We start from the raw sequence: 24,949 nt of genomic DNA on the forward strand, positions 1-24,949 counted from the left end.
ACAAACCATCGAGAAGGACTGCGCATGCGTCGCGTTGAAACTTTCGGGCGTTTCCAAACCAACTTGGTTATTGCATATCGCTGAAGCTGTAACTACCATCATTCGTACGGGAAAAACACAACTGCGCGTGCGTACTACTTACTAACTTAATAACCACGCCTTTTCAGAAAATTTACCAATGAAAATTCTGCTCGCGTAGTCAATGGTATGAGAGTGTTTTATGTGTCCTAGCAACTGCAGTAAACTACTGCTTGGAGTTTCCTGACAGCATCGCTGCGGAGCCTAGGGGTACCCCATTGTAGTCATGGATGACCCGGACTGCTCTTTGGAAGTCAGGTAATTAGTGTCCCTTCAGCGTCTAAAACGAGTTAAATAAAAGTTCGTCTTTTACTGTTCAGTTTCGGTACTTTTTGCAATAGAGCAGTATGAACTTGTGAAAGGCACTACACACACATAGATTACGCTTGCACGTCTACTTCTCTGGAGCTGTTTATACGTTATAAACAGGTTATATACCCCATACGTTTTCCAGATGCCTTTGAAACAAATATCACTCAAACAGCAAAGGTAAGAGGGGTATTTCCTCTATGCAGAGCTCAAGTAGCGGACAGTCCGGTGAAAAACACCGTAAAGCTGCCGTTTTTAAATACTACTGGACTGAAGAGTTCCAAACTAGATTCCCTGTCCATCACCTCCGGCCAGTCATAGCCAACCGTAACCATGGGTCTGGACACAAGTGGCAGTGGCCATGGCATGGAGTCCAGCACTGACAATAGCAAGGATCAAAATAAAGATAAAAAAAAAGCCCTTACGCTGGAAGGGCACATCTGGTAATTATTTTTTGGGAGTGAGACCACTGAGTACAGTTCCAGAACACATCTTTGATCAGTTCAATGCATGGATCCAAGGAGGTTTCTGAGAGATTAGGGCATTTTGCATTTTTTTTTTGCACGTGTAGAATGCGCAGCAACATTTATCTTTTCATATATAGACGAAAATAATAAAAAATGGTATTCCGAGCTACAATAAAACCAGGGCTTTTACATGAAGGTTGGGAGGCAGCTTCCGGGTAAGTCATCAAAGCTTCCCAGTGAGATTTTCCTCGCTGACCTCTTGAAACATTTTTGTGGTATAAGTACATCTTTAAATAATATCACTGCGTCATGATGGACATTCCTAATAGATTGTAAGCCTGCAAGGTCAGGACCCTCTTCTCCGGCTGTATCAGTATGTGTTAATGTGCGTTTAATGCTATTGTCTATTTTCTGTAGTGTTTACGTTATTAGTTTTCACTTCACTTTTGTTACAGTTTTACAGAATCTATTTATCCTGTGCTCATAACCAATCTCTTTTTCTATCTCTTTTCAGATGGGTGCAAGGACTTAATAAGAGGAATGTCACGTTTATGAATGACAGCACTGTGTGTTACCCGTGTGGAAATTTCATTGTTTTTATTGACGCAGAGACAAGAAAACAGTCGCTGTTTCAATGCACAACAGGCAGCATTGGAGCCTTCGCCGTAAATATAACCAGCGAGGTGGTGGCTTTCTCCGATCAGAAACTTAAACCAGATATTTATGTGTATACTTATCCGGGATTTGTTAAAAGAGCACAGCTAAAAGGTACTTCCTTATTTACGTTAAAAGGTTTTGTGTATGAAAGTTTGGCACAGTCCTTGGCAGTCTAAATGGACTTGTTGGAAAGATCAGAGATCTCTCTTATAACCAGCCCTTCGAGGAACAGTGAAGCAGGGGCCAGATTTGGTGGCCTCCACCTCCAGACCTGTTGCCCCAGGCCTAGGCCAACTCAATACATTGCTGATTACTGTACAAGTGGGTCTGTCACCTTCTTAAATGTCCAGTTTACAAGGATCGTCCATCATTAGTAAATTTGGTTATTTTTCAATATTGATTTATCTCGACCTTTGTGAAGGACACTGATATAATCTGGAAGCTTTAGAATCTGTAGCGCATACAAGAACCTACATACACAAGTAAGTTATTCTAAGGTCAGACTGTTCCGAAACATATGGAAGTACATCATACACCAATCCCACCGAGCTGTAATGACAACACCGAGGGTGCCACACAAAATACTGCTGCCTGATTATAAAGCGTCAGCACATTTCATATTATTATTTATTGTTTTATATAGCGCCATCAAATTCCTTAGCGCTGTACAATGGGTAGACAGGACATAACAAGTAGCAATCAATCCACAAGAATTAGCAGTTTTGGAAAATGTCTCAACTGACTGCAAAGAAAAGCATTGCTATATACAGAAAGGAAATTCAAAGAGATGTCTAAAGGGCTGGTATATATACAGTATATATTTATATATATATATATATTTACAGTATATTTAGATATTGGGGTGGGTGTTATGTGTGATTTTCATTCATAATCACGTTCCTTAAATGGATGATTCTTTATTTTTTCCCAGGGGGAGCTGAATTGGATTATTCTTTAATTGCATTCAGTTATTCCGGGTCCTTTTTGGCAAGCTATTCTTCTGTCCCGGACCACACGCTTACGATCTGGTAAGAGTTTTTCTTTGTTTTACAGTTTAACATCTAACAAAACATACATTGGAATTTTTTTTTAGCAAATCCCAGCTGGCCCTGCTTGGCCCAAGATGTGATCATTATTGGTTTGTTTTAAAATCATTTTACAATAATGTATGGCGCAAGAATCCAAGGAACACAAATTTTAACCGTGTAATGGAACATACACAAAGAACGGATTTGTCCTCTATCAATTACCACTAATAGTCTGTAGGCACGCCCTATAGATCCTATAGGGCAAGAATCTCCATTTCCAGGTTTATCTTGCATCTCGACTAGTTTAATACTGTTTCTGCACGACAGCTTGAATGATAGATGTTGCATTGGTTTCACAATTACAGGAACTGGTATGAAGGTATTCCTCTGTGCAGCAGATCTGAATCTAGTACCATTTTTACCAGCTTGACATTTAACCCTTTCAACACGTTTCAACTGTGTTTGTCCAATGAAACGTCAATTTGTGTTTGGAACATTGAAGTGTGTGACACCGTGTACCAGCTACAAGCACTGTAAGTAAATTGTACCATATTATGTCATACTAACAGCCAAGTAGAAAGAAAAAGGAACATAACATGAACGACGCAGAACTTTATGTAACGCAAAAATTAAGTTGCCTCCATACCCTACCACTGGTCTGTGTCTTTGGATTTATGGTACTTCTTTGAATTATGTTTTTAAGCTTAGCTGTATAATAAAAGATGAGGTGTAATAATTCTAGATCAGAAATGGGCAACTGGTAACCCCCAGCTCTATATGAACAGCAAATCCCATGCCGTTTGTGCTTTATGCACTTTTTCAATCCCTATTTTAGATGATGATGTCATATAGGAATTGTCGGGCTGGCCATTTTTGCCACTACCTGCAAGATAATAATGGCAGCACTATGCCTATGGCATATTGGGGGTTTTGGCAATGTGACAGAATTGGACAATTCACCATAGTAACCAAGCAGAAAATGGCCAAGAATAAATGGCATATATGTTGTCAAGTACAAAGGGTATTGTAAAGGTAACTGAGACTTTAAGGCATGTTAGAATTGTCTTTATTAGCAGGATTACAGATAGACTCAGTCCCCTCCTGATGGATGCAGTAGATGGTTTTTGTGTATCCATTTATTCAGCGTTTGACTTATCTTGTGTTTATGTGCAAATGCTGGGGCACCTGGCACCTTACATGGAGTGCATCCACAGAGATACCTGCTAATCATGCCTTGCATGGGGAATAACCACCATTAATATATCTGATATATTAATATACCCCTCAAACAAACGAATGTGTAGAGTTTGCAATACCTTGGATAACCTTATTGTTGAAACGTTTTTATTACCACCATAGACCAGTGAGACTTCCCAATGAAGAGGGAACAATACCTGTGGAGGAGGAGGAGAGATTTCATACCACTTCCAACCTCTCGTATTATGGACCATTGATGCCCATATCTTCCATTGCTGGCTTAGTGGATGATAGCGCAGGGACATTTATTGTAAGTGGAGATGGTTCTCTAGTTTTAATATCTTTTAACTGGATTTCATACACCTTATTGAGTCCCAAATAGAGCTAACACTGCATCAACACCCTGATGTTTGATGTATGAGCGGTACATCAAAACCTTGAAGTTCCATATGTGTCCGTAGCACGTACAGTCAAGTAGCAAGTATTTTCTACAGAGAATAATATGTTTAAGTAGATATTTCAGAACAGTTCTTTCTGATGACTTTTTTTTGAGGGTCTACATGTTAGGGCCCCCAATATTTCCTTTGTGGCCATTGTCCTTTTCTGTTTGGGTACATCTGATTATGGGTATCTGATATTAGTAAGTATGTTATGTCTATATCACTTATACTGTCTTAAATACTCTGTCTGTTCACACACCCTTGCTATATTACATAAGGAGTCTCCAAAATACACTATATAGACTTGTTTTTTTTTAATATTTTATTATAATTAAGCCAAAAGAGCAAAGGAAGCCTGTGGTCAGCCCTAGTTCCCATTGCTGGAGTTCAGCTTCTGATATATATGTGGGTTGCAAAGGAGGACACCTTCTAGCTATCAACTCTGAGACACAGACGGTTACTGTATTAAGCCAAAAACAGCAGTCAGGTAAGCGCTAATCTGTCAGTGGGGTTTCCATTGGTAACATCAAAGTGGCTTAGGGGTAGGAAGATAATGAACATACCTGGGAACACTAAAGCGTTGATCCTAAATCTCATGGGTTTCGTGCCAACCTCATGGTGAAGGGCAGTCTGGAACGGACTCCTTCCTATTCCGCACTGCTATGATCATACCAGATGGTGCTTTTGCTACCAGCATGTTATGGTTGATATTCCTGCTTGAGTGCAGGTGGAACAATGAAATGTATCTTAAAATAATCACAAGCCAAGGTTTCCATGTAGACCACTACTACTACTAGAGCCGTTAAGTTAACATGATTTGGCCACCATCATGGGCTGTTAAAGAGTTCATATGTAAAGAGTCTCTGGGTCCAGATGCTGGATGTCTGTATACATGATGCTGCTATTTGCAAGATCATACTACTCATGTATTTTAAAACATATGTGGAGACGGGCCCTTAGAATAGTAGATACATTAACTAAATGCGATAGTTTCCTTTTCTTGAGTTACTCTTCCTCTTTGGCGGAATCTGGCTGTATAGGTAGGGGAGCAGAAAGTAGATAGGCCAAGAAATGAAATGATATGCTTTCTCAGCAATTTATTCACAGAATTCACAGCTTATTGAAGATAACTGGTATCTTGGTATCTCTCAAACAATCAAACAATTTAACCGATTCACAAACAAAAAGCAGAAACTATAGGCACTTTTTGGTAAAGCCAGTGAAGGATCTCTTTATTCCGTTAGGCTCCCTAATTCATTGAACTGCGGCATATTAACTTTGTAAACTACATTTACATGGCCAGTATTTATGTTTCAGAAGACTCATTTAGGATCGCTCTGCGTGAAGGAAGTATAACGATGATGGCGCTTCATAGAGACGGACTATACATTGCTGGAAGTGTAAGAACCTTTTTGTTATATGATGCTACAGATTTGCCTTGACTGACGTGACCCTCCTAAGGCTAATTGTTAGCCTTAGGGCCTATACTGTCTTGTAATTAAAATATCTAATGATCTACTAATCCTTGTGATGATGTTTCATAATGTAGGATGGTATTTTGCGACGGTGTTCTATCAAAGGTACCGAGTTCAAAGTGGAAAATTGTTGGGATGCAAAAGAGCCCATCGAGAGTATCAGCGTTTCAGCCAATTACAAAATGCTATCGGTGGCTACCAGTAAGGTAGGGGCATGACTGTTTCCAATATACTCCTCCTAATTACTTCCTATTAGTATTAACTAGCGTGTATATATATATATATATATATATGTATATACTAAATCCATCCGGGTGTAGTGTTTTACAGGGTTAGTTACAAGGCAAGTTACTTGCAAGTTGTATATTGTTGTAATATTTGGCATATTACATTTGTAATATTTAACATATTAATATAGTTCATCGTATTGAGTCTTACGAATGCCTTTGTTTAAGTCACTGCTTAGTAGGACCATTATTTATTCTTAAAATACTCATTATAGTACATAGTAGTCTTTAGTTTCAGATTTAAAGGGTATGCATTTGAGAAAACAACTGCCACTGACATTATTTGGGCTATTGCAGGGCTCGCTGTACCTATATAATACTCATCGCCCGGAAGATACACTGAAAATGTTAAGTGGATACAGTGAGGATTGGCTTGCTGCTGATTTTGTGACCACAGGAAACACGTATTGCTTGGTAAGTCACTCACAGATAAATATGTTTGTATGTGTGTGTTTGCATGGTTAATCAATTGTTATTTACATACGTGTTTTTAAAGACTTTAGGAATGGCAGGAGACATGCAGGTGTGGTCTGTGGAAGATGGAAGAAGCATTGGGGGTCTGAATCTTAACATACAGGTATTTATTACATGTTCTTAATGAGTCCACCACACATACGTGTTGGCTATAGTATTACATCAGTATTGCTACTGGTGGTCTGTGTGTATAGTTCAGTAATACAGCTACTGTGTATATATATATATATATATATATATAGATATAGATATATATATACAGCTGGTACAGATGACAAATAAGTGCAGCTTCTCATATCCTGCAGTAGTGGAAATATTTTAAAATGCTCCATAAAGGAAAGTTTTTTTCTATCCAGAATGATATGGCACACAGAATAGTGAACATAGAATGAACGTATTAGCTGAAGAATGTCCGTACAAGAGATGGGAAAGTTGCAAGAGTAGGATGCGCTTTATCATTGTGAGACATGGACATGGAGTCTGGGGAAAGCTGGGTTAAGAGGCCACGTTGCTTTAGAAACTCCACTTTGTCTTTATGTATATAAACATTTGTAGGACTGTGTGCTCGCGATAGATGGTACCAGGTTCTTCTTAAGAATCTGGCCAACTTTGGCTCAAAGCCTGAAAAATCCCACTATACTGCTAGCAATGATCTCTGGGTTAATTGTTTCTTTATTGATGCCAAGCGTTTCTTATCATTCCTGTATGACGTTAAGAAATATCTTTTTAGCTATTGGTTGGAAGGCTTGCCAAGATATGTAACCTGAAATACATATCTGTTTGATTAGATTTTATGTTTTTTTTTATTGTTATATAGGTGAATTCCATGAACTTGCAGTAGGTACTTTTTACTTTGTTATAATTCCTAATGATGAAAATTGCTTCTCTTTAAGGCAACGTGTATGGCGTGCTGTCCATCATCTCACTACGCCGCAGTCGGAAGTAACACCGGGCATGTCTATTTCATTGATCTTAATAACATAGAAACTCCCAGAATAATCCAAAGAACCAGGCTTTATCATCTGTCCGTGAAACACCTACAGTAAGCGATGACAAAGTTACTTAATAATGTCTCGACAACCATAACCTGAGCTGCTTTGAAATAAAGGGGTCCCAATGGGAAGCTTAATAGGTGCCGGGTGAATAGTGACTTATCACACGTTCTACTGAGATTAGTCTATGTTATAATGTAAATGTTGATTATAAATGTTTATTGGTCTAATAAAATATCAACAACTTTAACAAAATAATTTTGTAAATAGAGCCACAACCAATAAAGTAACCATTTTTGTATGAATGGTTTTAGAGCTATTTTCGGAGGCAGAAGAGATTGATTACCCTTTGCATGCATTTGACTGGTTGTAGCGTTGTCTGAATATATGTTTGTCTTCCTATATGTTCAGTGATGCATTTCTTTTCTAGTTTTGACCAACAAGGTAAATTTCTTCTAACCGGGGCTGCTGATGGATACATTTTCATCCTGGATGCAAGACCATCCTGCTCTTTTCAGGTTCTTGGATGCACAGGTATTTAAGCAACAATACAATCTTATATCATTTTTTCGAATGGGCTGCTCCATTTATCAGAGGATTCAGGCATAAGAGCAAGAAAATGAGTCTGAAGTTACCCATGAAAAGTTAATGCAATACAGACTCCAGTGTGGATTTTCTGGTATGAAGAGCTGAAGCGCTCATTCAAAAACAGTGGAGCTATATATTTTTATATATATTACGATCCACCATGGTAATATTTACTGTCACGGAACTTCATGTTGATCTTTGTTATTTCTCACAGTGGCTGGTGGAGACATTTTGTCCTTGTCAACACTGAGCTATGTGGATTCACAGCAGGTTAAAACGTTGGCCCTTGTCTGCCCCACGGGACAGAATAATGAAGAGGAAGGGGGAACTCGGTTGGTGCTGTTTTCTCTGCCATCAGATATCCTGATATCAAGTAAGACTCACCCAAGTGTTTGCTTTATAAAGCATCAATGACAGAGGTCTGGGTCAGTAACTTCTTGTTCTCTTTATAGGCCGCTCTGATGATAGAGGCATGTTTAAGGACAGTGTGATCCTGAAGTGTCTTTATGAAGTGGAACAACCCCTCGTTTCAGCAGTATTGGGGAGCAATGCCAAATCAGTCTTTGGATATAGCAGTTACTCACCATTTATTTATAAATTTCTAATCCCAGAGGTATATATTTATTTTATCAGAACACTTGTAAGCGTTATAACCTTACACTCAGAATACATAGTCTAGCACAGCCGCATGGCTGTAGCTATGGGCTACAGTCAATATTTATTCAACAATGCTGGGCACTAGTGGCCATCGACATCAACGTTCTATTACACCCTGTCACTGAGCTTTTTATTTGTATAATGATCGCTGGACGCTATTAAAAGTAAAATGGGTTTTTCCTTTAGGTCATGAGTCTGACAGCAAAACACACATATGGTTTGCTTAGCAATAGGGCCGCTAGTTAGATAATGAACAAACAAAGACAATAGATAAATATAATATAGTATAATATAATACTGCCCAGATGTACATCAGCAAACCAGCAAGTAAGTATTAACTTTTTTTCACTGACAATGATACAAAATGTCTTTACATATAAACATGCAACTGCTAAAATGTAAAAGATAACATGTGTTTCTATGAAAAAGAAAAGGTATTTGTAGTTTTGAGAGCAGAAGATCAATAATGCTATAGCTTGCCAACTGCCCCTCCTGTTTAGTTTTATAAACATACGGCGAGTGGAAATTTCATAATGATGATACTCAATACTTTATTGCAGGAAACCTCTGCAGGTCCCGTGGTCTTTCTAAATGTAGAGAGGAAAGTGCGAGGAAGTCGCCTTGGACCTGGGTCTCTTATTTTGTCTCCACACCACAAATGGCTCGCAGTATCTGCAAAAGATGGTATTTTGTATCTTCAAGACTCATATAATCTAGTAAGTGGTGTATTATAAGATGATAACATCTATCTATTCTTGTAATCATTTATGTGAGTTTTCTGTAGAATCTGTTGTAGAGATAGCTAAAGCGAAAATGTTCTATAAATATGATATTTTTCACTGGTAAGAGGGCTTCAGACTGCAGTCGCATGTGAGATGAGTGAATTATTTTGGCTGTATGTGTTATATTGAGTAATATTGTCTTCTCTTACATTCTAGGAAGGCTTTGCACAGCCCTGTTGTCATTCTTACCATACAGGGGGGATCCGCTCAATGGCTTTTTCTTTGGATGGACATAGCATTGTCACCACGGGGATAGGAGATGGCACACTTGTGTATCTGAGATGGAAGTGAGTACACGATTGCAAATAATACGGAGGAGTAGAATTAAAAACATGTCGTGGTCAACCAGAAAAGGGCATCTCTTGGTCTACTACAGGATAAACACACTCTAAATGAATAGGAGGTCTGCCTATATATTGAACATGGATATATTGGGTAGACTGCACATTTCAGCAGGTAGTTGTCAATGAACTTAGTATTAAAAAAAGAATACCTTGAAGTTACTAAACAGTAACTATCCAATAAGAATCTAAAAAGAAAATGGGCCTCCTTTAAAGAATGCATTTGTGTTCACTGCAGTAGAATCTGCCCACCCTCTTCAGAGTTGCTGGATATGGTGTTAGATGTAGAATTAAGGTAATATTAGATTACTGTATTGTTAGAAGGTACTAAACCATTAACATACAGTCATGTTATGAAATTGGTTGCATTTTAGGTCCAACATAGACAAAATGAAAGCATCATTTGATTATGGATATCTTCTCAAACGCTTTTTGAGTAATTCTATGGCAAGCGCGGATGAGGCGTTGACAAGAATGTCCTTGTGGTCATTCCAACCAGATAATTCCACTGGACAACGAGAAGAACTAGAGGTTGGTGCATCTTGGTTATTCATATTATTGCAGTTAACAATGTTCATATTTTACCAAATTTCAAGTTATGATACTACTAATAATAATTCAATGTTTTACCTTCAGAATACTGATAATGCTAAATTTTAAGGACTCTTTATACATCTTGGGTAGAAAAAAATCAAAAAATGCTGCCTAGAAATGAATATAGTAAGACTGGTAAACGCTGAATGCCAGTGATAACAATACTGGATATAAATCTTTATCACGCATTAGCGTTACTAGCTGCATTATACTAGCAGGGCCAGATTTACCGTAACCACGTGCCAAAAGCCTCTGTTGCCATCTTTGTTGGGGATCTGATGGCGGAAAGGGAAATAGTCAATATCACATCTTTTTGCGTTAACTACGTTCTAATAATAATAATAAAACTACCTATAGCTTGTGCCTTTTGTTTGGCAAACAGTATAACTGTTTTATAGATAGTTTTAAATGTTTATGTCATGGAAGCTGATATTGACAGCAACCTGTGGCAGCGCCAGAATTATCTAATCGACTTCCTGTCTAGACATTTTGTCCCTTTTTCTTTTTTTAAAAAAATGTGTAAACATTTGGGAAAATTAAGAGATCTCCTTTAATGGTAGCACTGCGGACTAACGCCTCTGCTCTTCAAACTGGAACCACAATCCTGTTTACATATATTTTGTGTGTTTAAAACCGTGTTACATACAGTCTCTCCCCAAAGTTATACATTTGTTTAGTTTTATTTTGCCTATCTTTTTTTGGGCTGCGAAGCATCAGATCACTTTTGCGCCCATGGTCATATGTGCCATAAATCTGCCGGTATGTCCTTCCAATATCATCTGCTAGTACTCCACATAGGAAGATAAAAATGAGACAAAATTATAATATGTTAACTAACAAGTCACCTTCCAGGTAGCCATAGTATAGGAATGTTTAAATCTATGCTTTGTGTCTACGCTTTGTCTTAATAGCATGTATTTTCTTTAGGATAAACCCATGAATGTGGAGGTAACCACACAAGATGACAGCTACACTAATCCATCTCTCGCAGCTGACCCTACTTGGCTAGACCAAAAAATGATCAAGGTATGAATCCTTCAATTTTCTTTCATAATATAATGCTTGATTTGATATAAACCCATGATCTAATTAAGATCTGTGTCCATTTTAGAATGGAAAGCATGACTAAATACTGTTTGTATTTCACAGAATGACTTTTTTTATTAGCTTATGTCTAATTTGCTTTTCTCACTAAAAGGCAGTAAACGAAGAGACACAAAAATATGCGAGCGAGAAAAAGAAATTGAAAGATGGTGTTAAAGAGCTCCGGCAAACTGTGAGTACTCAAGATTTATTTTTCAGAAAATGACATATCCCTACGCAGAAGAAAGAGAATATACAAGATGGAGAAAGAGTGACCTCTTCTGGTGTACTTCATAAAAGCTTTAGCTAACCTGCTTTTGCTCTGTATTTGTTTTTTTTTCCAAACTCAGTATGTATTTTAATAATGACCTAAGCCTAAGAATATGTAAGTGGGAAAAGACGCTTCATATGCCATTGTGAAAAATTGTGGGGGAAAAACAAGTTGTGTACAAGTTTGGTTCAGATTGCAAATGGCCGTCTCTTCATGCATAGTCAACGAGGGGAGATGCTGTTTTTCGACAAAAACTCATTTTTTTGTAAGGAAGCACCCTAGATGTCCATACACTCAGGAGCAGTATGTGTCCTTGTGATATATATCTGGATAGAGTATATTTTATTACGTATTCTATTATGCTTCTGTGTCTTACTGTAGATACAAGCAATGATGCGAGAGAATGAGTCGCTACCGGACATTGAAAAGCTGGACCAACAGGAGTTTAACTTGGACACAGAGGAGCAGGAGAGGCTGCTTGCAGAGAGTGAACAAGAAGTGGCAAGAGTAAGTCGGAACTGCTCCATACAAGCAGATGTGCTAAAGCTCACACACAGCTTTTCTCTAGACTATCATGTTTGATATATCCATGGTCATGGTCAAGTGACTGCAGCCGCAATGGCAGATCTCTCCCTAGGCAAGGACAGGTTTTGCTATTTCACTCAAAAGGTAAATTATCGGGGCGTTTATAGACACTAGGGGTGCAAACAGATCCCCGCGACACAGTCACAGTTGTATTCCCATTGTATAGGTTTTGTTATTTGGGTACTGGTGTATCCTACAAGGGTGTATGGTGTACTAATGACTGCCTCTGTGATGATCTCCCTGGAAAGGTGCGCAAAGAGATTGAGTTGGAGAACTTGTCCAAACAATACCTACGTGAAATCATCAAACAGGAATGCTGGGACTCCATGGCAGTTAAGGGACGTTCAATTGTGGTAAATACTTTTTTTTCCAATTCTTGCTATTATTTGTATTTACAACACGAGAAATAGTAGAGGCCAATGCACAGAGATACATACAGGCAAGGATGAATACGTATAAAACAAGGACTATCAAAGGATATGCAACAATGAAAACTTAGTAAGCACACAAGAAATCATGCCATGATGTCATGAACAAACTACAATTTTAGAAAAGAGTGGAATGCTTCCAGTTTTTGGGTGATGACCCAGGTGGCTGCCACAGTCAGCTCTGTAACATAAGGTGAGATCACTCATTTAGCAGCCATTCTCAATTTTACAATCCCTATTCGATATCTGTGTTTCCAGAATCTTGTTGCCCCAGAAAGCATCATTTCAGTTCAGACAAACTACCGGTAAATGTCTTGCTCTTTATGGAATCTTCAGAGTAATAGAAAACAAAATGTTCACCATAAAATTGGTACTGACTGTCCCTTTGTTATGTAAAATAATATGTTATGTTGTTTTGCTTGAATGATGATTCTAAATTGTGTCTATTTTTTCATGCATGCCAACAAGGCAGTCACTGAGTTATCAATGTCAATGCTCTGAATATCACAAGATCTAAAACTAAAGTGCATATTATTAGAGTATTCTATTAAGTTATTAACACCATTGATTAATAATAATTGTTTTATTATTTAAGGCTTTCCATACAGAATATGAAGTGAACAATTATCCTTTGAAAGAACGGTCCACTAGTGAGCTAGAGGATTTTGCAAGAGTGCTAAATACAAAGAAGATTGAAGCTGTTGATCTTAAAGTAAAGTATAACATAAATGCTGTACATTTAAATTCATGTTTCTGATTTTGTTTTAATTTACTGTTGTACGTTTGTGTTGCTTTTCGTACTAATTCAAGGTACCAAGGGTTATATCCAAAAGATAGTTTGGAAGATGGACCATGTCTCATTCCCACTTCCCAAATATCCCATGAACATATTAGGGCTAAAAGAGAGGATTATCATCTTGTCCTAAAATACAGACTAAGGTCATTGGCCAAAAATCACTACATTAAAGAAGTCCATGTATACCGTATAGATACCCGACAACTGTCTTGGATTTTCATAGGCAGCCTCTCTCTAATTTTTGTTTCTTTTGTGCATTGTGTGTTTAACATTGTTTTTATTATGTACTTATTTTTAGTAACATCGGTTGAAATATGTGCGGCGTGGTTGATAATTTAAATTACTATTCAACACTAGCTATATGAGAAGACACTCCCAATGCCCCATTCATTCTCGCCAATAAAGATTGCAATTTTTTTGTTGCTTTGATACATTTTTAAAACATTTCTGTACCTCTCCCTTATTTAATGAGAACATATACTAAAATGTTTAGCATATACATTATATTATACTAAAGGTCGACCCTGTTATTTCCTGATTCAGGCCCGAAAGGAGATTGTTGAATTTCAGACAAAACTTGGACCAGACGAAGAAGATGAAGTAGAGGAGGAGAGTGTGCAGAATGAAGAGAGCACATCGCTGATTGGAAGCCTGAGTGATCAGTATGGAGGAGATACATCAAACTTGTACAGCCAGCTGGCGCTCCATACAAGAGAGGAGAAAATAAACCAGATAATACTGCTTCAAGTAAGACATTAGCCTCACTGTAAACCTCAATTCAAAATTTCACGGACTAAGAGTCATTAACTGTTTGCTAAAACATAAACATGGAATTCATATTAAGCTTGCTGTCATTTCAAGCTGTTTTGTGTTCATACAGGACATAATTCACAACGTCAAGAAAGCCTTCAACAAAGAATTTGATTTGATTGGCAAACAAAAAGAACAAGAAGTTACTCGTGTAAAGGAAAGGAACCAGAGAATTCTAGAAATCATGTCAGAACTAAGTGTGCAAGAGAAGACTCTAGATCCAGAATTTACGGATAATGAGAAACCAGAAAGGGCTCTGACTGTGGAGGATAACGAGGTATTTATTACTTATCATGTGTATTGATACAATCCAGGTAGGAGCTTGCATATAAAATACAATACCATCTAAAGTGCATATCTTAATGACAATTTCAATAATGTAATACAATGCACTTGAAATGTCATTTTATACGGATTATGAAAAGGGACTGAGCATGAATTTATTATAAGTTTGTTGATTTATACGAAGTTTTTATTAAATATTAATACAGGTTAAAGTACAAAAATATCTAACGCCAGAACAGAAAGCAAAAACAGAGCAACTGCAGAAACAAGAAGAAGAGAGGCGTCTTGCTGCACAGGTAAGTGCAACTGTATGGTGTGTACGATTTGTAATACCAGTATCAGATAAACATATGTTTATTATTATTTATATTGTGGTGGGTGGCTAGTTGGTGAGGGATTTGGTAGGTAGATGTTTAAACATATAAGAATAAAAACCTAGAAAAAAATAAATACATAGTAACATAGTAACATAGTTCATAAGGTTGAAAAAAGACCAAAGTCCATCAAGTTCAACCTATATACATATTGTGTCCCTACTGTGTTGATCCAGAGGAAGGCAAAAAACCCTTATGAAGCAGATGCCAATTGCCCCATACCAGGGGGAAAATTCCTTCCCGACTCCAAATATGGCAATCAGAATAAATCCCTGGATCAACGTTCTGTCCCTATTAATCTACTATCCATAACTTGTAATATTATTGCTTTCAAGAAACACGTCCAGGCTCTTTTTAAACTCTTTTATTGAGTTTACCATTACCACTTCCTCTGGCAGAGAGTTCCATAGTCTCACCGCTCTTACTGTAAAGAACCCCCGTCTGTGCTGGTGTAGAAACCTTCTTTCCTCCAGCCGTAGAGGATGTCCCCTTGTTATAGATACAGTCCTGGGTATAAATAGGTCCTGGGAGTGATCTCTGTACTGCCCCCTTATATATTTATACATAGTTATTAAGTCCCCCCTAAATGAAAATCATTTTGTTATACAGTGTGGTTTCCAAATCAGGGCATGTTAACCATTATATTTTTGTATTTTTCCCCATGTATACTAGCTGCGTAAAAAATGTATATACCTGTAAAACCTATGTAAAATTTTACATATATTTATATGGTTTTAAAAGATAAAAGCCTTAGTTGTCGAGAGAAAAATATATAATTTTTTTGTGGGTACACTAAATGAGAAGGAGGGGGATAATGGTTGAAGCTATAGTAAAGACATGCAAATTGCCCCGGTTCTGTAACGTAAAATACCCCTAGTCCGAAATGGCTTAAGCAATCTCTCTGTGTGATTTACAGCGTGTGTGGTTTATTATTCTGTTAGGGAGATAATGCCAAAGAGCGCGCCCTCAATGATATGATGGGAGGTGTCCTGGAGGTGAAGAAGGAAGACATATTGAGAATGGTGAGATCAATTGATTGTTCCATAATATTTCACTCTACCATCTAACCGTCTTTCAATTCTGTGATAAATATCACTCAGGAGAATATACAACATGTCCTGTCGTTTATTTGCACTTAGATGTTCCAGGCAAGCAGTCTTCTATGTTCCTCTCAGCTGCCCTCACAAAGTTTTAGTAATTTCTACCAACTTTTTAACAGTTTGGCGCTGTTTTAAATCTAACATTGGAATTCTATATTGCTGTGTATCAAAACAGCTTATATTCCCCGAAACATTATTTTTAAAGCTGACATACTATAGATGTGTAGAATCTTCTTCTTGTATGTCTCTTCTCAGAAGTCCTAGCTGACATTTTCTGTCCCAATACACACGCTTTATCAGGTAAGATGCTGTCTTTCCAAAGGTTCTCACTTATTTCATCCGACTGCTTTCAGGCGGTCCCAGAGCCAGCGTTCCTATCCAGGTCAGAGGCAGAATGGAACGAAGATGAAAGAAAGCAGCTCAAAGAATATGAGAAGAAATGTAAGGAGCTTAATGAGGAAAAGGAGAAATACAGAAAGGTGGGTGTGCTGGAAATGAAATCCTATTTTACACGGTGTGATAGTGATCGGGATGAAACACTTTCATGTTCTGTGCTTTGAGTAATATTGTTCTCTTTGATACCAGTGTGACAGCAGGTACACAACATACAGTGTATATCAAGTAAATAACAAATGCAAAACAGACAGATGATACAAACATAGATAGATACGGTTACCATTGTAAGCATACGTTTTTATATTGATGTCCTATTTATTATGTAAGGATTTGTTGATAATCCTTTTAAAGTTTCTCTGTTCTGCGGTAGCCTCTGCCAAACACATTTTATAATGTATTCTTATTTTTAAGGTATTAGAGGCAGAAATGAAAAAGCTGCAGTCATCTATACAGGAAACCACTCAAAGTTTTGATGACATGTTGACCAAACTGTTTGAAAAGAAGGTGAAATCAGAAATGGTTATCTACCAGGTAAGAAGCAAACGCAAATTGTGTAAACCTTTTTCCACCCATTTATAAAATGTAAAGTTTTTCAAACTCAAATCACTGTTTTTGGTAGGTTCCCCCCATTCTTTTTCTTTCCAGTCACGCAGTTATATAAGAGGTACCTATGAGTTCTCCATGGGATCTTTTCCATAGGTGGTCAATGTTGTCCTCCACCAATTGTGATGCGCTTACTTTTTTAGAGGATTCATTAAATAATTTTTAGTGACAGCTATGCTGGCATTACATTTGAAGAACATCGCTATTGTTTTCCGAGCCATAATACATCAAGCAGGCAGCAGAAGTTTCCTCAAGTTCTTATTCTGACAGCCCAGCCTTAGAAACACAGGATTTGACAGGCCCACCTTGTCTGTTCACTTTTCTTTTCTCACTTTTATCACCTGATGTTAAAGTTTTTTATTCTTGAAGGCTGAACTTTCACACAATATTTAACATTTTTAGTGTATCTTCTAAACTTCTTTTTCTAAACTTTTTTTTTCGCGACAGGAAGAGCTGAAAATCAGTAATCTCATTTTCTCGATTCTGATTGAAGAGGAAATGAACACGAGGCTGACCCAGCTCAATCACATCCTGGAAAAGAAGCGCAAAGAGAAGGTTTGACCAAAAAGCTCATACTCTAACAATTTCTAACCTTTTGATTTGGTGACCATATCGGTAGTTTACAAATTACTAAACGATTCTTTTAAAAAACTGTGTGCGAGTTTGCCTTTTTGAAGGCAAAGGTTGGTCACATTTAATATTGATTTGATTTAGATTTTTCTTCTGTACCCTCACTTTGTATTTTGTTAAATGATAAAAATAAATATATATTAATATGTCTTTTTTTGAAAGCATTCATACATTCCAGCATTTTATTCACACCTGCCTAAAACTTTTGCACAGTACTGTATATTTACATATCTGGATATTTTTTGAATCCAATTTAAAAAATAATAATGTCACCCTTGCAATTTAATAATGAATATATAAAGGGGTAAAGTTGCCCAAAAAACAAATGACAGCCGCAGTGGGTTATGATTCATGTATAAATGAATAAACAGTTGCAGAAGGTGGTATCTTGTAGGCTTATAAACCGATACCTCACCACCATGTGAAATTAATAAATTGCAATAATGTTGCAACCCGTGACCATTTCATGAGAGAAAATTCTGGAAGTTATGGCAAAATTCCTCAGTTTGTCTTCCCGTGTTTGAGAAATGATGCTAGTCATCTTGTGTGTTGCAGAGTGAAACATCTGAGGCGATGAAGACCTTCAAGGCTCAAGTGGATGAATTCAGGGAGGCTTATGATAATCTAGTGGCAGAAGATAAGGTAAAACCATAAGAGTGTGTTTAATCGTTGCCTGTGAAATTAGACAGTTGTAACTATGTCATATTTTGATTTTAGCTTTTAGATCGAGGATTTAAGAAGGAGTTTTCAGACATCCCGGCTCATCAAGTTGATCAACTTTATAAACTTTACAAGAGAAGGCCAAGGTATTTCAGTGGCATTCATTGGTATAATTGTACTTAAAGTGCTGGCACTGCAATCATGAGCAGGTATCTAGACAATGTTTTCGGTAAATGTCTATATACACTAAACCAATGCCTTTTCAACGCGTTTCCTGCCAGGCGCCAGCTCTATAGAAACGTACACGTCAACAGTTTAAATACACTGATCTGTATTACAGAGTACAGCGCCTGAGGACGCAGACAGACAATGCATCACCTTTTGGAGATCGCCCAGGATCAGCAAAAGCATATAATGAGTCAATTGTTCAGTTAATGAGGGCGATGGATGAATTTGATGCTTTAGAACACATGCCAGATGGACTGGAGTTGTCAGTGTGGCAACGTTTCTGTTTGTCAAGAAGATCGAAAATGGAGTATGAACAGCAAGTGTGTATCCCTTCCTGTACCAGCGATGTGAAAAAGAATAGCCACCTTGGCCACTTGACATCTATGGATTCTACAGACAACAAGTCAGTCTGACAAATGCAGTTTGCGGAAACCATACACTCCATTCAGTGCGTGCAAATTGTATGAGCTTTACATACTGCTGGGCGGCATTTGTTGGATTGACGTACAGTGTGGAGAATTCACAGGTGTTTTCAATGGCCAACTCTAGTTTGAAATAAAAATATTAATTAAATGTAAAGAATCAATATTAATTAAAAATACCAAGTGCCTACATATATTAATTATATACAGTAATAATTATTCAAGGGTTATGGGTGCAATGAACGTTGGATTAAATGCCTGCCTTAAGGATGCTCACTTGGTAAAACATTGGAGTTAAATACCGGTACCTAAAGTTTGTTATATTAACTTACCATAATTACATATGTTTTTTAAATATTTTTTTCAGTTCAGAGGTCTTTAAGGTCTGTCTAGAAATAAACTTACCCTAGCTGTTTAAGTAAACTTGTTTTATAATATGTAGGAAGACCACACGTTATACTTCAATGTTGTTTTATGTACTTGTCTAGGTGAAACGCAAAGCCCTGATTTTAGCCGAAATGCAGTCATTCCTGCAGCGGCGCGTAGCAGAAGATGAAAAGACACGTCAAGATATGGAGAATATCATGCAGGAGCTGAATGTGTAATTATACAAACTATACGGTTTTGGAAAGATAAACCTTATCCGTTTTGTCATCATCTCTTACTGCATCACATAATTCTGTGATCATATCCCGCTGTCTTGTTAATTCAGAGAGTGATGGCATCTGGCATCCAACAACAGACTGTGGTCCACACTTGGTTCTCCACAAACCAAAACCTGTTACATATTTGGCCTTTGAGTTTTTATTTGTGATAGCAATACTTGATGATAAGCATATTTATTTGTCTTTATCAGTGTTCAAATAACTGTCAATCAAAAACAATTACAGGGTTTTCAGTTAAATTGATTTTCATGCATACTTGAACTGGCTACTTGGTCTCATGTGCACTAAGAACGTAAATGGTCTTCTCGGTAGTTGGCAGACTCGTTTGTTAACGATTCTCCTTGATTTAGGCTGCGAAATGAGAAGATGAAATTTCAGCTGGATCTCACTGTGCAGTTCCTTCTTAAACAAGGACAGGTGGAAGTGGAGAACAAGGATTTAATTCCTGACTTTGAGGATGCCCTGCTGCTTCACAGGAGTGTCGTTGAAGACTTAAACAGCACAATACGCGTATGTGTCAAGATATATTGACTGATATATTCACTAAATAAATCTTTCATGTAAAAATGTTCTTTAAACAGAGCTTTTTGGCCAGAAATCTAAGCAAGCCAAAAAAGGAAGCAGACAGCAAAAGGTGAACTGGAAACATTATTTTCTTAGCTTTGATGTAGTATCAATGGCCACTAGAAGGAATTCTTTGGTTGGCTGGTAGTCTGATGCCTTGGATGTACTGTGAATTATTTTGTGGCTTGACTGTTCGCCATCAGTAGGTAATCTGAGGCCATTGTACCTTGAAAAACTCAGTACAACCGAAACCGGTCAATGATTACGAATAAATTGTCATATTTGTAGCCTGCATTTCCTTAGACCATCACCCACAACATCCATTATAATTTGTTTAGGGTCTTGGAGAACAGAAAATCGCAAGCATGGTAGAAAGTAAAGATTTCCGAAAAGGAATTGTTCAGCTTGAATGGGAGCATAAGAAAATACGCATGGAAATGGAAGATCTAAAGCAGAAATCAAGGGACATTACTATGCTTCGTGTCTCAAAAGAACTCCAAATAGTAAGATATTTTGATCATTTCTGTCCATCAGTGAAATAAATATAATGGTGGTTAATATATCTTCCAGGATACTTAAATCTCTGGCAAATATGGTGGCAAACGAAGATACAGTCAGTATTTGTATGATTAGTATAAGAACACAGAAACATAGTATTTGAGGGCAGATGAGAAATATAAGCCCTTATGTAGTCTGTCAGCCTATTTAGTGTAGTTTATGATGAAGGACAAGCTGGCATGCAGCATATTTTCTAGTTGATATTTCATTTATTGGTGAAAATTGTAATGCTATCATCAGCTCGGTTTAATTCTTATTTTTCCACATAGTTCCTGAATGAGTCCGATTATTCCAAGCGCGTATCTGACCAGCTATCGGTCCTGGAAGAAACTCTTAATGTTCAAGAAAAAGTAAGATTAAAAGGAAACACAACTAAGCTAAAGTATTAAGTAATTCAGCCAAAATCAAGTTTACATGGCCACGTTTTAAATGCCCGCTTTCTTTTAGAACTGCTGGGTGGTGTAGATAACAAAGGTTGTCTGGTTATATTTATATTAGAACACTCTGGAGGCGTAACTGAAAACCACAGGGCCTCTGTGCCAAAATTGCCCCGGGGCCCCCATCTTCATCAGTGCCACCTTTTCCCTCCAAGTAGGTTGTGAGTGCCACCTTTGCCCCAAGCAGCTTACCAGTCCCACCCTAACCCCCAAACAACCTGTCTGTGCCATCCTTGCCCGAGCTTGTCAGTGTCCCAAACAGCCTATCTGTACCATCTTTTCCCCATGCAGCTTGTCTGTGCCATCATTGCCCCTCCAAGATACGCTTTGGCACACATATGTAAGCACACTTACACAAATGTACACATGCTAACACACGCACACACTCATTCTAACACACACACTCCCTCTCTCACCACTCATGCTACTGCAAACCACATCTCAACACTACAGGGGCTAGCTATATTAGGCTAGCTATATTAGGACTATATGTGTGTAAGGGTGAACTGTACAAGTGGAAAACTGGATACCTTTCAGGCCTTGTCTAATATTCATAATTAAATATATTCCATTTCTGTTGTTAGCTTTTCGTTGAGTTTAATGTAATCAATCCTCTCATTTCACTTTATCCAGCATCATGAAAAAAATGTGAAGAGCTACAAAAGAATTGTAAAGGACATAGAAAAAGACATTAATAAAAAGATGCAGGCAAATGTCCAACTTGACAAGGATCTGCATGACTTGCTGCTTTCTTTCTCAGAAAGAAAACATATTTATGAAGTTGTTGGTGAGTACACACTGTGCTGACAGCATAACAACAAATTACAACAACCCAGTGATCTGCAAATATGCCAGGGTATTGCAGGATCTGTCAACAGCATCAAGACTAAATTATATGGAATAGATGTTAGGGGTGTAAAGTCCTAGGTCTAGAACACACAAGGGTTAGACTCACATACGTGCATTAGAGAATATTCATTAGATGCACCCAGTATTAAAAAAAGCATTGCTTCATAAAGCAGATTTAATGTAAAAGAATAATAGTGATATCAAACATTTGGGAAATAGTCATCAGAATGTTTGCAATACATGTTTAAAGGTGTACTCAACTATTATGGGCTAAGAGATAATGTCTCCACAAACCATGCTGGCCCCTGTGGCAGGCTATGGCACACAGTGCTGCCATCAGGGAGGTACAGCCAATGCAACTGTATGGGAGCTAGTCTTTCAAGGGGGGCGGGGCTTTTTTCAAGGAGGGCACCTAGAGGGTTAATATGATGAGCCATAATGGGGTAAGAGCCCAAGTCTTTAGTTGATTTCAGGCACCAAAACTCGGATGGTAGCCCTGATGCTTGTATGCTCATTGATCAGTAGAAAGTATTCATATTTGATCAATTCACTTGTGTTACAGGAGCAGAGAAAAGTTCTGAGAAGCATTCAGCTGAGCGGTACAAGGACCTTATACGTCGAAGGAAGCTAGTGGACCTTGCAAACACACAAGCCCATGAGATTTCAGTTCTCCGAGCCGAAGTAGATAGGCTTAGGATGAAAACCTTCCCTGCATTAATACAAATGGAATACTAGAAAATACAAGGAACTGTAGCAGTAAAGAATATCACAGAAGAATGATGTGACTTATGTTTTTGTTCTTTTTGTAAAGTTTTATTTAATGTAATCTGCAAAACAAGTGCAGATATTTTTCTTGTGGTTAATCAAAAGTTGTTAAAAAATAATAAGTTGACTCAAAATGATTTTCCATCCTTAATCTCCAGAAACTAGCAGTTCACAACACTTTAGGCAGGTGTCTGTTGCTCAGAACTACTATATCACCGTATCATAGAAACACAGTAATTTAGGTTGAAAAAAGTTAAAACTTGATATTGATCCGGAAGAAGGCAAAACCCCCACATTGTAGCGATTTCCAATTGAGTTTGAAAAAAGGGAAAAATTCCTTCTTAACTTTAAGATGGCAACCTGATGTATCACTGGATCAACAAACATTAACCCTTTTCACTGCTTTAAGTGAAAATGTATTTTTTTGGGAAGTCTAAATGGATGACCGTATGTTCTTTACAGAGTCATGTTAATGAACAGGTCATTAAAGCGCATTTGCTCTTGTCCCCGTATGTATTTGTATAATGCTATCAAATCCCCTCAAAGATGCCTTCTTTTCTAATGTAATCAAATTCAACTATTCAAGACGGGGTCTTAGGGTGACTACATTGTCCCGGAATGATAATTCTGAGCAAAGGAGGTCTCAGCCAATCAGGAGAGACTCCTCAACTTTCCTGATTAGTTGAGAGTTCAGAAGCCTTTCCTGATAGGAGAGTCCCTCCTTCACTCCGAGCCAGCACCAGGTATATATATATATATGTGTGTGTATATATAATCTCATCTGTCAATACCTTGTTACCTGCCCTTGCAGCAGCTGCCTGACGTTGCACATATATAAGGGAGTTTGTTTTCTTTTAGTGGCTGTTTCCCATTAACTACTTTAGCCGTTCTGATTGCCCTTTTGCAGTTATTGTTTGCTTCTTTGTATTTTATAAATGATCCTTACCCGAGGGGACACGCTTATCCTCTGTAAACAATCCACCGCATTCCATTAGCTCCCTTAACCTATAAAGATAGTCTTCCTAAAAGTCGGTGTTTTGGTGGAGTCTCTAACTCGTTTGCTTTTGTGAATAAATCTCCGGTACCACTATGTTATGGTTACCGTTCTTTAAATGCTCCCTTACGTTAATATTCAACAAAAGCTCTATGTTGCTAGTTATTACCAGATACAGGCAGGTGTCCTTTCACTAATAGTGACATGAAGCAGTGATTTAACAAGTTGAAAAACCTGCTCCCCTTTGCTGAACTACTTGTTCCAGTCAATGTCTGTGTAATTAAAACATGACCCGAATGTGCAGCTTCTTTAAGTTTCTGTGGTAGAAGCAGATGTCTCCCCTCTTAATACTAATATTTGGCGTTTGGAGCAGTGTAAGCAGTGCACGTTTATAAAAATGTTATCACCCATATCAGCATATACTACTTCTTTAATACTAGACCTTAACTCAGGTCCAACAAAAACATACCCCTACCCTTTCCTATATACTACACAGTCATGAGCATACGCCAAGCACGTTTCCATGAAACCAATTAGGTCATAATGTTCTTCACTTACCAGGAACTCACGTTTCCCCATTTTGTTTGACTGTCTTTTGTCACATGTCAGGCTACCACCAGTCTTTATCTTGCTTTGTGTTAAGAAACTTTGAACATGTTGTGGTTTCTTTATTCCCTTATCTATGCTGATTCCACCATTCCCTAAGCCCTACCATCAACCTACACTAGATCCACCATTAATTCTATCCTCACCTCCCCCCCACCCTAGTTTAAAATGTCCTCCAACCATCTTCTCAGTCTTCTCTTGAATTTTTGTATAATCTCAAAAGGATTGTGGCTTTGAATCGATGAAGAATGTAGCACAGGAGCGATGTATGTATTGGGAAAGGATTGTTTATTATTATTTATTGTTTTATATAGCTCCATCATATTCCGCAGCGCTTTGGGTTAGTAAATGAAGAATACTTTATATAGAATGGATGCCATGCCAACGAGGTGAAAGTCTCTGCTTTTGCTAGAAGGGAGAATAACATTTTATTAAGTATTAGAGAGCTCATTATATGATACCAACATGAGATAA

The 24,949-nt window shown here is 37.7% G+C and overlaps 1 protein-coding gene across 1 annotated transcript; it reads left to right on the plus strand.

The window, feature by feature from the left end:
- The first annotated feature begins 200 nt into the window (after window positions 1-200).
- On the plus strand, window positions 201-23,379 carry CFAP43 (cilia and flagella associated protein 43). The gene is made up of 38 exons (XM_053462985.1): window positions 201-336; window positions 1,369-1,622; window positions 2,443-2,539; window positions 2,905-3,072; window positions 3,899-4,046; window positions 4,513-4,663; window positions 5,494-5,576; window positions 5,726-5,857; window positions 6,236-6,352; window positions 6,435-6,515; window positions 7,306-7,454; window positions 7,835-7,938; window positions 8,207-8,365; window positions 8,445-8,605; window positions 9,210-9,365; window positions 9,588-9,718; window positions 10,147-10,303; window positions 11,294-11,392; window positions 11,565-11,642; window positions 12,102-12,227; window positions 12,554-12,658; window positions 13,329-13,445; window positions 14,073-14,276; window positions 14,410-14,616; window positions 14,831-14,920; window positions 15,940-16,020; window positions 16,452-16,577; window positions 16,906-17,025; window positions 17,545-17,652; window positions 18,283-18,369; window positions 18,445-18,533; window positions 18,728-18,935; window positions 19,526-19,638; window positions 20,053-20,212; window positions 20,605-20,769; window positions 21,094-21,174; window positions 21,895-22,048; window positions 22,673-23,379. The coding sequence occupies exons 1-38, from the start codon at window positions 305-307 to the stop codon at window positions 22,843-22,845; spliced, it is 4,971 nt and encodes a 1,656-aa protein (XP_053318960.1). The 5' UTR covers window positions 201-304; the 3' UTR covers window positions 22,846-23,379.
- Window positions 23,380-24,949: the final 1,570 nt, after the last annotated feature.

The sequence above is a fragment of the Spea bombifrons genome, chromosome 4, assembly GCF_027358695.1.
Source record: "Spea bombifrons isolate aSpeBom1 chromosome 4, aSpeBom1.2.pri, whole genome shotgun sequence".
Lineage (NCBI taxonomy): Eukaryota > Metazoa > Chordata > Amphibia > Anura > Pelobatidae > Spea > Spea bombifrons.